The sequence below is a fragment of the Podarcis tiliguerta genome, assembly GCF_965153285.1.
Source record: "Podarcis tiliguerta genome assembly, chromosome: 13".
Classification (NCBI taxonomy): Eukaryota; Metazoa; Chordata; class Lepidosauria; order Squamata; family Lacertidae; genus Podarcis; species Podarcis tiliguerta.
In genome coordinates, this window is record NC_139546.1 from 17,761,540 (window position 1) to 17,775,519 (window position 13,980).

A 13,980-nucleotide genomic window follows, 5' to 3' on the forward strand; every position below is an offset into this window, starting at 1 on the left:
ATAGGTTTTTCCACCCCAAATCTCCAAAAGTCTAGTAATTGTGTCCCTGCTTTAACCCAGTATTCACTTCTGAAAGAAAGATCACAACAAAGGACAGCATCACAAGTACCTGCCCAGAGTTTGATTTTATTTGCAGTACAAATACCTTTCTTTTCTTCAGGAATTAGAATACAAAAGAAGTTGAGACTCAAAACACTGTTGCCGGAGGATATGGGTCAGTCTTTTAAGTTTTAAGTTACAGGTGTTTTAGGGCCCACCCATGTCCAATCCCCTCTTAAAGCCACCCAAATGCCATAGTTCAGTGGTGTGCCCTGTGAAGGACTTCCTTTTGACTGTCCTCCATCCCTCAGGTGTAGGTTGATCATGGATAGATCACCTTGAGCACCTATGCTGGTCACTAAAGTCCTGTTGACCCGAGCGCCCATCGCACCTCACAGTTAGCCATTTTTGCCACGGTTGGTGTGAGCTGGATCTCATGTGTTTGGCGAGCCACCAATTCCCCATTCCTGCTCCACGGGCTACATCCTGAGACTTCTGAGGCAGCCTGCTCACCCTTGAAATGTGGATGGACCATATCCAAGAGACCACACTGAATGCAGTCCCATGAATGTCTACTTGGAAGAAAGTTCCACAGAGTTCCACTTGTTTCTCAGGTAAGTGTGTATCGGATTATAGCCTGAATGTCTCCATAGCCTACTCAGTGCTGCCTGCTTCCTGACCCGCCCAACTTTGTGCCGCCACCACAAACAGCAACACACGCTGATTTGGGAATGACTCCCTTTTATTCAAAACCACTTCTGGGTATGTGAGAATTTCACAGCTTCCTACCCTAACATTTCATGGCCCTTTGGCCCCACCATTTGCAAAAAAAACCCACCCCTCTGTACCGTGTGTGTGTGTAGATTACATATAATTGCCAACAGAGAAGACTTCCTACAGCTGACAATGCGGACTCTATTCAAGGATGGCTTATGCCGTAATAAATCTGTTTGTATTTAAAGTGCCACAAGATGATTGTGCTTGAATAGGTGGTAACTCTTTGGTGTTTAACAAGCTGGAATGATCTGCAGCAGGCTGGCAGAAGTGACCTTCACACACATCCCTTACCTGCTTGCGGGGGGAGGGTGCCTTGCATTTGGGCAGGATTTAATTTCCTTATGCCCATTTGCTCTTTAGGTGGCAGGTAGAGGATCTAAAATGGGTAGATAGCCCTTGGGGTTCATTCAACCCCGTCTCAGACGGTTTTTGTGGGGGAGGCACCCTCCCCACAAAAAAGATTGCTTCTTTGGGTCCCCTACTGTAATGTGATGCTGCTAACCTATTTTTGTTTTGGACTACAACTCCCATCAGCCCCTGCTAGGATGTGTTCTGGCTGGGGCTCATGGGAGTTGTAGTCCAAAGCAGCTGGAGGGTTGCAAAAAATAAAATAAAATTCCTTGCTTAATTTGTATTGACTGTTCCTATTAATCACGTGCTGTGCATAATGATGGCTGTGATTTTTAAAAAAATAGATAACACCCCTTTAGATGCATTTGTACAATGCGGCTTTGAACATGTACATAAAAGTGTGTATGTGCAAAAAGCTTGCTGGCTCTGGCTGCATTGAAAGGTCTCTGCCCCTCGTTTTCCTGCTCACTCTCTCACCCATCCTAAAACCAGACTATCCTATTCTTTCCGGATTTAAACCCATGAAGCCACATTTCTCAAATTGCTCTGCCTTCTACCACGGGCAGATTTAGAGAAGCATGACTGGTTCACCCACACTGGGATTTGGGGCAGAGGGCACGGCACCAAATTTTGGCATCTCTGGAAGCCCCAAGTCCGCCTCTGCTCCTACCCCCTGGTGTAGGAGATTCCCCTTCTTGCCAGTTTTCTCTGAAGACTTAACAGAGAAAGGTGGGGGAACAGGCTAGGAAGGCACGGCATACTCTTCCCACACCTTGTCCCAGTCATCATGTATACAACCTATTTCCTGCCTATTTAGTGGGTGTTGAGGGGGTACATGATTTATCTGCTTCCTGACCTGTTCCAGTTTGCAGGAACGCTCTGCGCCAGATGTATTGTAGTATTTGGACACAACTGCAGAATACACATTGCCAGCCCTTGTTGCATAGGTGAGGGGGGGTGAGAGGTGGGGGGAGGTGGAGATAAGGGAGAAATCCTGCCACATCCATTCCTTAGGAGGGAACCTGAGCAGTTGTTCTTCCCTTTCCGGGCTTTGTAGCTTGGTGTGGGAAGGCAGTTTACAGCAGGGAACAAGGGCAGCCTTTGCTTTCTTTCTTCTTAGGGCTGACAGCCGGGGCAGGGGGGGATTCCAGCTCATGAAACCTCCTGCAAATCAAAAGAGGGAAGAGGTAAAAATTGGAACAGGAAGCAGAGAATACAGTAGTACCCTCTGGATGCGAACGGGATCCGTTCCGGAGCCCTGTTCGCATCCAGAGCAGAACGCAACCCACATCTGCGCATGCACAGGTCGCAATTCGCCGCTTCTGCACATGACATCATTTTGAGCGTCTGCACATGCGGCGAAACCCGGAAGTAACTCATTCCATTACTTCCGGGTCATCACTGTGCGCAACCCGAAAACGCTCAACCTGAAGCAACTTCAACCTGAGGTATGACTATAGCAAAAAAAAAGGCAGCATAGCTCTTATCACCTCAGATTTTTAGGAAAATGCAAGTTTTTCTCATAAGTTCTGAGATTGCAGGGGTGGGTGGGATGGATGACCCTCACATACCCTTCCAACTCTACAATTTTACTCTATGACTAGGTCACAGGCAGCCCTCCTGTTGTTGTTGGACTACAATTCCCATCAGCCCTAGCCACCATGGCCTTTGGTCAAGGTTGATGAGAGTTAAGAGTCTAACATCTAAAATAACACCATATTGGGGACCTCTGAACTTGGTGGCCAAATTTAGCAAGGCTCTAATTGTTGGATCTTGAGGATCTAGTAAAAGTAGATACCACAAGCCTCAAATCTGTTTACTCCTAGGCTAAAGGCATAGGGATAAATGGATAGATAGATAGATAGATAGATAGATAGATAGATAGATAGATAGTAAATCAACTTTCACCAAGCTATGTTGGCTGGGGCTTATGGAAGCTGTAGTCTAAATTATTATTATCAGCAGTAGTAGTATTTCATTTATTTATTAAATTTGTATACGGCCCTATACCCATTGATCTCAGGACTGTTCACAACATAAATTACAAAATAAAAACACAGGATACATAATAAAAACAAAAACAAAGACAACCCAATAATCTGAAACATCTAGAGGGCACCAGATTGAGGTAAATAATGAAATACAGTACAAATAGCCACAAATGGCCTCCATATTGAAGTTATTATCAAAGGAAACTGCTTCCCCCAGGCTTTGGGGAGCCAATTTTATTACAGTGGTACCTCGGGTTAAGTACCTAATTCGTTCCGGAGGTCCGTACTTAACCTGAAACTGTTCTTAACCTGAAGCACCACTTTAGCTAATGGGGCCTCCTGCTGCCGCTACAGCACGATTTCTGTTCTCACCCTGAAGCAAAGTTCTTAACCTGAAGCACTATTTCTGGATTAGTGGAGTCTGTAACCTGAAGCGTATGTAACCCGAGGTACCACTGTATTTACTTATTCACTATATAGTCGTACCTTGGATCCCAAACACCTTGCGAGTCAAATATTTTGGCTCCCAAATGCCACAAACCTGGAAGGGAGTGTTCCGGTTTGTGAACGTTCTTTGGAACCCAAATGTCTGATGGGGCTTCCACGGCTTCCGATTGGCTGCAGGAGCTTCCTGCAGCCAATCGGAAGCCGTGCCTTGGTTTCCGAACATTTTGGAAGTCGAACAGACTTCCGGAACCGATTCCATTCGACTTCCGAGGTACCACTGTATTTGACACCCCTGCCAAAAAAAAATTGTCTCAAAGCAACCGACTTAGTCGTGTTAAGACACAGCACATCCAGCAAGTCACCTGTCCTCTTACCTGATGGCCCTGACCAGCTCATAAAAAGATTCATCCACATTGAGGCGGATTTTGGCAGAGGCTTCCATGTACGGGATCCGATTCTCCCGGGCAAAGCTGAGGGCCTCCTCCTTGGGTACCTGGATAAAAAAGCAGCGATGAGAAATAGCAATGGATACCATTACATGGCGGAAGAGTGTAGCTGCGGTAGTGTGAGGGAGGGAGCAAAAGGAGAAAACAAAATGGCGGCTGGCATTTGGTAGTTGTAATGTTTGGTTGCACAGCAACCCACATCCACCTCATTTGTGACCCCTGCCCCACATTTTTTAAGGGAACTGGAAATGTGGAGATAGTGAAGGGGCATGTAAGAAGGCGTGGGTGCCTTGTGGCAGCCAAATCTTCCCCATTCATGGCTGCTCACAAAAGATTAATTTTCTCTCAGCCAAGCTCTCCTAATTTTGGAGACCAACTGGGTCAAATACAACACTGCTCCCTGCGCAGCATATAAAACAGCCAGGGAATGGCAATTATTCAATTTTATTTATTGTCCTTTACAGTGGTACCTCGGGTTAAGAACTTAATTCGTTCTGGAGGTCCGTTCTTAACCTGAAACTGTTCTTAACCTGAGGTACCACTTTAGCTAATGGGGCCTCCCGCTGCTGCCGCGCAGTTTCTGTTCTCATCCTGAAGCAAAGTTCTTAACCCAAGGTACTATTTCTGGGTTAGCGGAGTATGTAACCTGAAGCATCTGTAACCTGAAGCGTCTGTAACCCAAGGTACCACTGTATTATATTTATTAGTTGCCCAGATTTGGATGACCTGCTAAGGCAAATTACGGCTCAGCTCAGGGCAACAGGAGAATGAGTGCCGGAGGTACAAAGTGGTCATCATTTCCCTGTAGAAGTGAACCCACTTGCACGTTCATCCTAAGCCGTGTTTTGGCTTAGCAGCATGTAGTCAGAACTTGCAGCAGAGCAAAAACAAATGCAGCAGCAGCAAAAGATGTTAAATCAAAGATGGCTTAACCTGTGGCCTTCCACATGTTATTGGACTCCAGTTCCCATCAGCCCCTGCCAGCATGGCCAATAGCTAGGGATGATGGGAGTTACAATCCAACAACATATGGAGGGCTGACGGTTCCTTCTCCCTATTATCCATTACAACCAGCAACGATAAAACTGGGTGTGAAACACACAAAAAATCCCCCATCAAAATAAAAGTGCATCCCATCTCTGACAAAACACAGAGGGAGCCTGATGAAATAAAATTGGGAAAGCATTCATGAGTTGTGGTGCCACCACAAAGAAGGCCTCATCTCTCAAGCTCATGCCTTGCCAAGCCTCCCTAGAGCAAGGCATTACACATTTATCTTAATTCTTACCCAGGTCTATATGGGTTTCCCAAATTGAGACTGCAGAGAGAGGATTCAAAACATCATCGACTCATGTACCAGCCCAGAGTCCCACCACGCAGAAACTGGTATCACGATAAGTGATTGAATGCTATGGAAGGCTCACCTGCCGATAAAGGTCAAGGTCAGCCTTATTCCCCACAAGGATCATGGGAAAGTCGTCACGGTCTTTCACTCGAAGTATCTGTGTGTGAAACTTGTGGATCTCATTGAAACTGTGGCAGAGAAGCAAAGAACACAGGTGAGACTTTTCAGTAAGATGCTCCCTAAAAAGGACACTGTTCTAAGTTTGGTTAAAAACTACTGAGGTTAGGGGAACTGGAAACATCAGGTGTGGCTAACCCCGGGTCAAATCCTTAACTGTAAGCTTACTGGACTGACCAGAATAAGTTGCTCTCAGTCTCAGTTTCCCCAGCTGTAAAATGGAAATTAGAACAGTCTGCTTTGATGTTGTGAGGATAAACAATATAAAATATTCTGCAGAGTATGTGTGTAACGTAAGCTATTAACTGGCAAAACTGTTTTATTTCAAAACTAGATCTTTGCATCTTTTAAAAATGATTAAATGTGCATGTTATAACCTCATAATTAATTGAGGTTTTATTAATGTTTAAATTTCATAAAATAAATTCCTTCCAGTAGCACCTTAGAGACCAACTAAGTTAGTTATTGGTATGAGCTTTTGTGTGCATGCAGACTTCTTCAGAAAGCTCATACCAATAACTAACTTTGTTGGTCTCTAAGATGCAACTGGAAGGAATTTTTTCATTTTGTTTCGACTACAGCAGACCAACACGGCTACCTACCTGTAATTAAATTTCATATATTGTGTATTTTATAGCTGTAAGCAGCTTTTGAGATCTACGTGGTGAAATGCAGGATATCATGTTTTAAATATACAAATAAGAGTCCTGTTGAGCATTCTGACAACAGTTACTTCATTTAAGTAAATGTAGATGTTTAATTAGGCACGGTGAGGTGTTTTGTTGTACCTGGCATTATCAAAACTTGCTGTCCTAGCGAACTACAAATTAAACACCCCCTCAGAAAATCACCAGAAGAAAACACACCAACTCAACTCAGAACCCATAGAAAGCTCTTTCCTCCCCATCCTTTGACCACTGGACTGAGAGGACAGGACCTTCTAATGTAACCATGGCTTGGGTCTTACCTGCCACGATCATTGATGGCATAGACAAGGAGGAAACCTTCCCCAGTACGCATATACTGCTCTCTCATGGCCCCAAACTCCTCCTGGCCAGCTGTGTCCAGAACTGAAATCATAAGGGAAGCAGATTAGATCTGAATCATTCCAAATGTGATGGGTGTGAAACAAGAGATGGCCCCCTGGGACTGATTGGGTCCACCAAGCCTCCCCATTTGGTCTGCTATGATGCCTTGGCCTAGTCATGCCCACCTACCCTAGATGATGCCAGGTGTGGGGCAGGTAAATATGATGGACTCCAATTCCCATCAGCCCCAGCCAGGAGGGCCAATGGCCAAAGGTGATGGGATCTGTTGTCCAACAAATGTTTGGAAGGCACAATGTTGGCTATCCCTGCCCTACATTCATGTGCTCTCCCACATCAAAACAGACAGACAAAATATTCCTTGCAAGTAAGAAGCAACCAGCACCACCCCTTCCATCGGCTGAGGGAGAAACCGCTAGTTTTTGGGGCTAATTTGCTATTTACAGAGTTTAGGGCACGGGTAGGCAAACTAAGGCCCGGGGGCCGGATCTGGCCCAATTGCCTTCTAAACCCGGCCCACGGACAGTCCAGGAATCAATGTGCTTTTACATGAGTAGAATGTGTGCTTTTATTTAAAATGCATCTCTGGTTATTTGTGGGGCATGGGAATTCGTTCATTCCCCCCCCAAAAAAATATAGTCCAGCCCCGAACAAGGTCTGATGGACAGTGGACCGGCCCCCTGCTGAAAAAGTTTGCTGACCCCTGGTTTAGGGTCATTATCAGTGTGGTTTTAAGTGCAGAATTGGAACATTCACCTGGAGTTCAAAGTGGTACACTCCACTCTTATCACCTCATTACATTACATTTGCAGAGCAGGCCATAAGCATTATGACATCATTATATTTATTCTTTGTATATTGTATTGTTGTTTTGTTGCTATGGCTGATGCAAATAAAGATTCATTCGTTCATTCCTATGTCCTGATATTGACACGCACCCCTACTAAACATGTACCTCCTATTCACCTTTGAGAAAAAACATTTGTTCCAAATTCCTTTATGGTTCCCCCACACCCAATAAGTGCTTCCAGATCTTTAACCCTCCATGTAGTAGCATGGGCTACCCTTCTGTCCAATCAGATGATGTCATCAGGAAGGGACAGCTTTCTTGCGAGTTTGTTGCAATAAAGCACTTGGGACATTATACCTGTCTGAGCTCTCTCAATATGGCACTTCACATCATATTGTTCCCAATCTTCCCTTTGTTGTTGGGTGATTCTCCTCTCCCAATGCATTCTGTCTAATTTCCCTTCCTCAATTTGCTTCTCATGGAGCCGTTTGTCACACAAACTGAATGTCGTCCCCCCCCACTCATTTGACCACTGATGGAGGACACTGGAGATGGGGGAAAGCATAACAAAGCCCCCTCCCACAAAGCTGTGGTCATGATACACTCAACGTTCCTCCATCCCTTTATAAGCAAAGCTAAGGAAGGATGCTGCCCATTGCAGAATGCTAGGATCACTTTCTCCCAAGCTTCTGTCTCCCTCAAATCATTTGCATGCAGCCTCCATCCACATCACCTGAATAGGACGCCAGCCCAGTAATACTCACTATCCAACCGTGTGGAGGTGCCATCGATGTTGCAGATTTTTGTGTACGAGTCCTCAATTGTGGGGTCATAGTCCGAGACAAAATATGACTGGGGGGGGGGAGGAAGAAAGGAAAGATGTTAAGGATGACAGAAAGAACTGAACTTGAAGACCCTTGCTACTCCATAAGAGCAAAAACAGGACACCCTGCCCCCAGTATTGATCCTGTGTTCCCCATGAGAACCATAGTTTTCCAGCACAAGAGTTCCTTCAGGTCTCTTTGACATCAGATCAGTAATTTGGTCACCAGAGGCGACTAGGAATTCCATGCCGGCGAGTGAATGGGCTGGCTGAGGAGAATGAGATTGCTTTCTATTACTCCCTGGCCAGCAAGGAGATAAAGCAGGATGCTGGAGGGATGGATCTGGCGAAAGGCCGGTTTTTAAAACTATCCTGCTAGGAAGTTAGTAGCCTGGTTTTCTTCCCCACGTTGGAGAACTTCTCCCCTCCATTGCCGTCATGGGATAGCTCAGCTGATAGAGAATGAGACTCTTAAACTCAGGGTTGTGGTTTCAAGCCCCACGTTGGGTGAAAGATTCCTGCATTGGAGGGGGTTGGACTAGATGACTCTTGTGATCCCTTCCAACTTTATGATTCTATACTCTCTTAAAGGTAAAGGGTAAAGGGACCTCACCATTAGGTCCAGTCGTGACCGACTTTGGGGTTGCAGTGCCCATCTTGCTTTATTGGCCGAGGCTTCCGGGTCATGTGGCCAGCATGACTAAGCCGCTTCTGGCGAACCAGAGCAGTGCACGGAAACGCCGTTTACCTTCCCGCCGGAGCGGTACCTATTTATGTACTTGCACTTTGATGTGTTTTCGAACTGCTAGGTTGGCAGGAGCAGGGACTGAGCAACGGGAGCTCACCCCGTCGCGGGGATTGGAACCGCCGACCTTCTGATCGGCAAGTCCTAGGCTCTGTGGTTTAACCCACAGCGCCACCTGCGTCTCTTACTCTCTTAGCAGACCACTAAAATGAAACAGAAGCATGCTAATAACGTCTGTGGTTTTATTTGCAAGGAACTCTGCAGTGTGTTACACAAACCTTGGATTCTGGTCCTTCCCTGCCCTGCATTCTTAAAAAAATTATAAAAAGGTTTCCCTTTCTGGATCAGATCCAAATTTATAAAACAATGCAAGCTTTGCTTTAATGCATCGGAGCCAAAGGTCATCTGATCATTTTAAACTACCTGGTCCACCTAGCCTGGGCACATCAGATTGAACAGTGGCTCTCCAGGGTCTGAGCAGAGATCCCTTTCCGGCTCTCACATGCAAGATCCTTTAGCTGGAAATGCCATCCAGCCCATCCCTTGTTTACAACAGGAGCCAGCTGCCTCTAGAAAGCTCACAAGCACAGTGTGATGCTGATGGTCCCAGTCCCTGGTACCTCCTTTTTTCTCCACTTGATTTGGACCTTTCCATTCCGTGCCAAGGATAACTCCCCTTCCCCAACCTCCTGGGGGCCAAGGTCCCTGCGTCCCCCAATAAAATATTTGAGGGCCCCCCAAAGTTGATTGGCATTGCCGTTCAAACAGTGTGCATGTGCCGTGTCTTGTAAGCAGGACGGGGCTTACCTGCGCCCCCCCCCCCCAATATTTTATTCAAGCTGGCACCCTTGCCCACCCTCATCACCTGGTTCCCAATAGGGGAGGTTCAGGAGGACCGCAATCTCAGCCTCTCCAGAGGAAGCATTTGGGGCTGCTCAGGACTAAGCAGCAATCGCCCTTCCAGTTCACCGGGAAACATCAAAGCCCTTTTCTCTCACACCGTGGATCTTGGGTTATTTGGGGGGGGGGGCAGCGACGGGATCGGCTTAGAACAGGACTGAGAAACTTGTGGGACTACAACTCCCATCAGCCCCAGCCAGCGTGGCCAACGGTCAGGGATGATGGGAGCTGGAGTCTACCAACATCTAGAGGTCCACCTTAGGAGAAATCCCTGCCTCCGCCGCTAGGGGGAAACAGGCGATTGGGTTCCTGCGCACGTTTAATCGGAGCCCCACCGAACTTCCACGGGGATTACTCCCGAGTAAACGTGCACACAGCGTCGGCAGTCGGGACTTGCTCAAGCCAGGCGGCTACGCGCTGAACGCTTCTCTTGGGGAGGGAAAACCTCCCAGCAGAGGCGGCAAAACTTCCTCCCAGTTTAAAAAAAAAACTCATTCTCATCAACAACACAGGATCTTGGCTCAGGTTTCGCTTTCACCACCGCCCTGTGTCACCTGAACGCGAACTTCGGCGCGGAAACATATGGTAAAGTTTGGGGAGGTTTTTAAATATATATTTTTGTCGCCATCTGCCCCCCCCCCGGCCCCGCTCTCCCGCCCTCGCCTTCTTGGGCTCTCCATACCTGGATGAATTGGATGGTCAGCGCGCTCTTGCCCACGCCGCCTCCGCCGACCACCACCAGTTTGTATTTCTCCAGCGGCGCCGCGCCTTCCTTGGGATTCATCATGGTCAGGGGGGTGGGGGATCGGCTCGGTGAACTCAGAAGCCCCCCAGCCCTGCCGCTGCCATCGCCGGCTACCGTCCCTGCCGCCCCTCGAAAGATGGCTGAGATCCGGGGTGGGCCCTCCTCCCTGCACGATACGAATCGGCGCTCCGAGAAGCGAAGCGCGGCGATTCCCGGCCGCTCCGCTTCCCTATTTGGCCAACGGGAGCCGCTGCGGGGCGGGTCCCACGTCCGGAACAAACTCCGCCGGCCCCCACACTCCGCCCCCGCCCCGGGGTGGTGGGCCCCGTCGCTAGTGGAGGAGGAGGAGGGCCGCTTCTCTCCGGTCGTGCGCTTTTCTCCCCAGGACGCACGGCGCGCCTTCGGAAGCGCTGCTACTCCCTTTCCGCCAAAGCGCAAAGCAAAAGCAAGATCGGGCCAAAACAACAACAACAACACGGTTACAACCCTGCGGTTTAACGATTCGCGCTGACCCTGGAGTGGCGGCACTCCGGGGAAAGAGCAGGGACTGTGCGCAACAGGAACTAGTAACTTGACTACTGCAGCTTCCCACGTGGCGGCCTCGCGCTGACTTTCTAGGCGCGCCCTGCGCGTCCCCTGCGGCTCGGGATTTTGCTTTGCAGGGTGGCGGAGAGGTTTGGTGTTGGAAAAAGGACTTCTGGGTCCTTTTTGGCGCTCCGGCGGTGGGAGGCGGGAACTGGATGCTGATCCTTTGGGTGTTGATGATGATGGTGATTCGAAGTGCATCACAACATCGGAGATTAGTCCGTGAGACTTTATTCCCAATGTGGCGCACATAGGATCGGTTGCAGCCATAGCTGTTTAGAATAGTTTGGGGCGGGGTGGGCTTAGGGCTGCCCCAAACCTTATAACACAGCGCGCATACACACCATTTGAATGACAATACCCAGTGCTCCCCCCTTAAAAAAATGTTTAGCGGTACTCTCATTTTGACTCAAGAAAATCACCATTTTATAGTTAAAATCAGGGGGAATAAATACAGTAAATGGACAAAAGTACAAAGGTTCACGAGAAAATTGGTTTAGGAAAACTGCTAAAATGATATACACTGAAATTCAACCAAGGGGATTTCAGGAAGTCACTTAACAATGTCACTAAGATTGGTTTAAATACGGTTGAGATTTATGTTTGTTTGTTAAAAATTTTTGGAAAATCAATAAAAAAATGGGGGGGGAGTACAAAGATTCACAAAATGTTTAGGGGCATGCGTAGCCCCAGAAAAAAAAGCAATTGGGTGGTTTGGGGGCTCAAATAATTTATGGGGCGGGGTGGCGAATGGACCTCGGCCCCTATGACTCGGAGTCAGGATTTCTGGGTCTTTGGAAGTGCAGGGAATGGGCCAGCTGTAAGGCTGGGTCCCAACCGCTCTTCTTTTCTCGTTGGGCTGAGCGCAGGGCGCTAGGACCCGCCGCGGGGCGTGGTGCGCGGGGCGAGGAGCCATGAGCTCACCACCACATTCCTTTCATGTGTTGTGCGAAGGAAGTCGAGGCACCACCCGCTGCTTGTTGCCTCCCTCCCTCCACCCGCCAGCTGCCTGCACAGGACCCTCCTTGCCATGCACCGAAGAGGAGAGAGCTCGGGGACCGGCGGAATGCGCTGGCTTTTCAACTTGGCACCTTGTTCTAGCGCACAGGCTGGGCTCAGATTCTGCAGATGTGGAAACAGCTGCGTTCATCTGGGAAACAACAGCAAGAGTTCCACTGAGCCTGGGCTGGTACTCAGGGAAGCACAGATCTATTTTAGAAATGTTTGTGCAAAACAAAGGGCCGCTTTTCTGAGGCCCAGAATAAGTTTTTTCCCAAACTGCTTAGTGTTTGTCTATTATTGAAGAGGGGTGGAAAAACAGAGAACAGTACCAAGGTATAATTGGAGTGCACATGGTTTGCACCACCCTTGGACAACCATACCAAAGCGGTTTAAATGTTACAAACAACTTTGTTATCTTTTGTGATTTAGAAATACTTCTGTAGATATACAGTGGTACCTCAGGTTAAGTACTTAATTCGTTCCGGAGGTCTGTTCTTCTCATGAAACTGTTCTTAACCTGAAGCACCATTTTAGCTAGTGGGGCCTCCCACTGCTGCCCCGCCGCCGGAGGACGATTTCTGTTCTTATCCTGAGGCAAAGTTCTTAACCCGAGGTACTATTTCTGGGTTAGCAATCTGTAACCTGAAGCGTATGTAACCCGAGGTACCGCTGTATAATAAACCTGGCTCGCTGCAGATGTTTTGTACTACAACTCCCATCAACCGAGCTAGCGCATGTCCAAATTACCTGAAGGGCACTGGGTTGGTGAATTACGGTTTACAGAGCCAAAGATCAAGCATTCAGGACGTCGTAGGATGCACTCTCACCATGTGCTACAGCAGGAACAAAACTAGGCTTTATTTCATCCTGGTCAAAGACCCAGTTTGACACACACCCTATGCACATTTGCGTACACACACGCATAGAGGCTGGGAGCCTCAGTGGCGCCCCTCAGGAGGCTTCATTCGGGGCAAAAAGCCCGGTTAGCCCTTGCCCTGTAGCTCTGGCTACAAACAAGTGGCCAACTCCTCTGGATCAGGACTACCCAAGACTTAAGCAGGATCTAAGAGGCTTGATAAATAAGTACCACTCCAGCGGGAAGGTAAACGGTGTTTCCGTGCGCTGCTCTCGTTCTCAAGAAGCGGCATAGTCATGCTGGCCACATGACCCGAAAGCTGTCTGCGGACAAACACTGGCTCCCTCAGCCTATAGAACAAGATGAGCGCACAACCCCAGAGTCGTCTGCGACTGGACCTAACGGTCAGGGGTACATTTACCTTTTAAGAGGCTTGATAGGCTACAATACCTCTTGGGAATCTTCAGGTCAGGAGTGTGTTATCCATAGCCAGTATGTGGCCCTCAGATTAATTTCATATGGCCCTCACCAAGCTGTTGGTTCAGACCTCTAAGAAGAGACATCTGCGCCTCTTCCTACATCCCACTGGATAAAGAGGGAGAGGGAAAGGGAGTAGAAAACTGAAAAGAGGGCACTGTTTAGCACTCTGTCCCCCACATCTCATATTAACTAATAGGTAAAGGTTGCTCACCGATGTTTTTAATGGAGATGACCAACCAAGGACTATTGTGCAGAATGAAAGCAGAAAACTGAGTGTACTTAGGGGTGTGTGAGAAGGGGAGGAGGAGTTGACAGTGACACATTAATTCATTTTGACCAAAATGAGATGAATGAAACTCTGGGAGTTGGGTAGGGAAATCTGCACTCAGGTTACCTTTTGGTACGACCAGGGCCAAAAGGTCTATTTATTTATTT

General features: G+C 47.9%; 1 protein-coding gene across 1 annotated transcript; it reads right to left on the reverse strand.

The window, feature by feature from the left end:
• Positions 1-101: 101 nt before the first annotated feature.
• RRAS (RAS related) lies at positions 102-11,756 on the reverse strand. The gene is made up of 6 exons (XM_083408203.1): positions 10,560-11,756; positions 8,174-8,261; positions 6,541-6,643; positions 5,476-5,584; positions 3,980-4,098; positions 102-2,331 (listed from the first exon to the last, which is right to left on the reverse strand). Exons 1-6 carry the CDS (start codon positions 11,475-11,477, stop codon positions 2,244-2,246), a joined length of 1,425 nt encoding a protein of 474 aa, XP_083264329.1. The 5' UTR covers positions 11,478-11,756; the 3' UTR covers positions 102-2,243.
• Positions 11,757-13,980: the final 2,224 nt, after the last annotated feature.

Excerpts from the sequence above, each read along its gene's own strand:
- RRAS (XM_083408203.1), bottom strand. The coding sequence starts at position 11,477 with ATGGCTGCAACCGATCCTATGTGCGCCACATTGGGAATAAAGTCTCAC. Across the intron at positions 8,262-10,559 it reads TGACCATCCAATTCATCCAG|TCATATTTTGTCTCGGACTA; the intron begins GTATGGAGAGCC and ends CCCCCCCCCCAG. Across the intron at positions 2,332-3,979 it reads GAGCTGGTCAGGGCCATCAG|GAGGTTTCATGAGCTGGAAT; the intron begins GTAAGAGGACAG and ends TTTGATTTGCAG.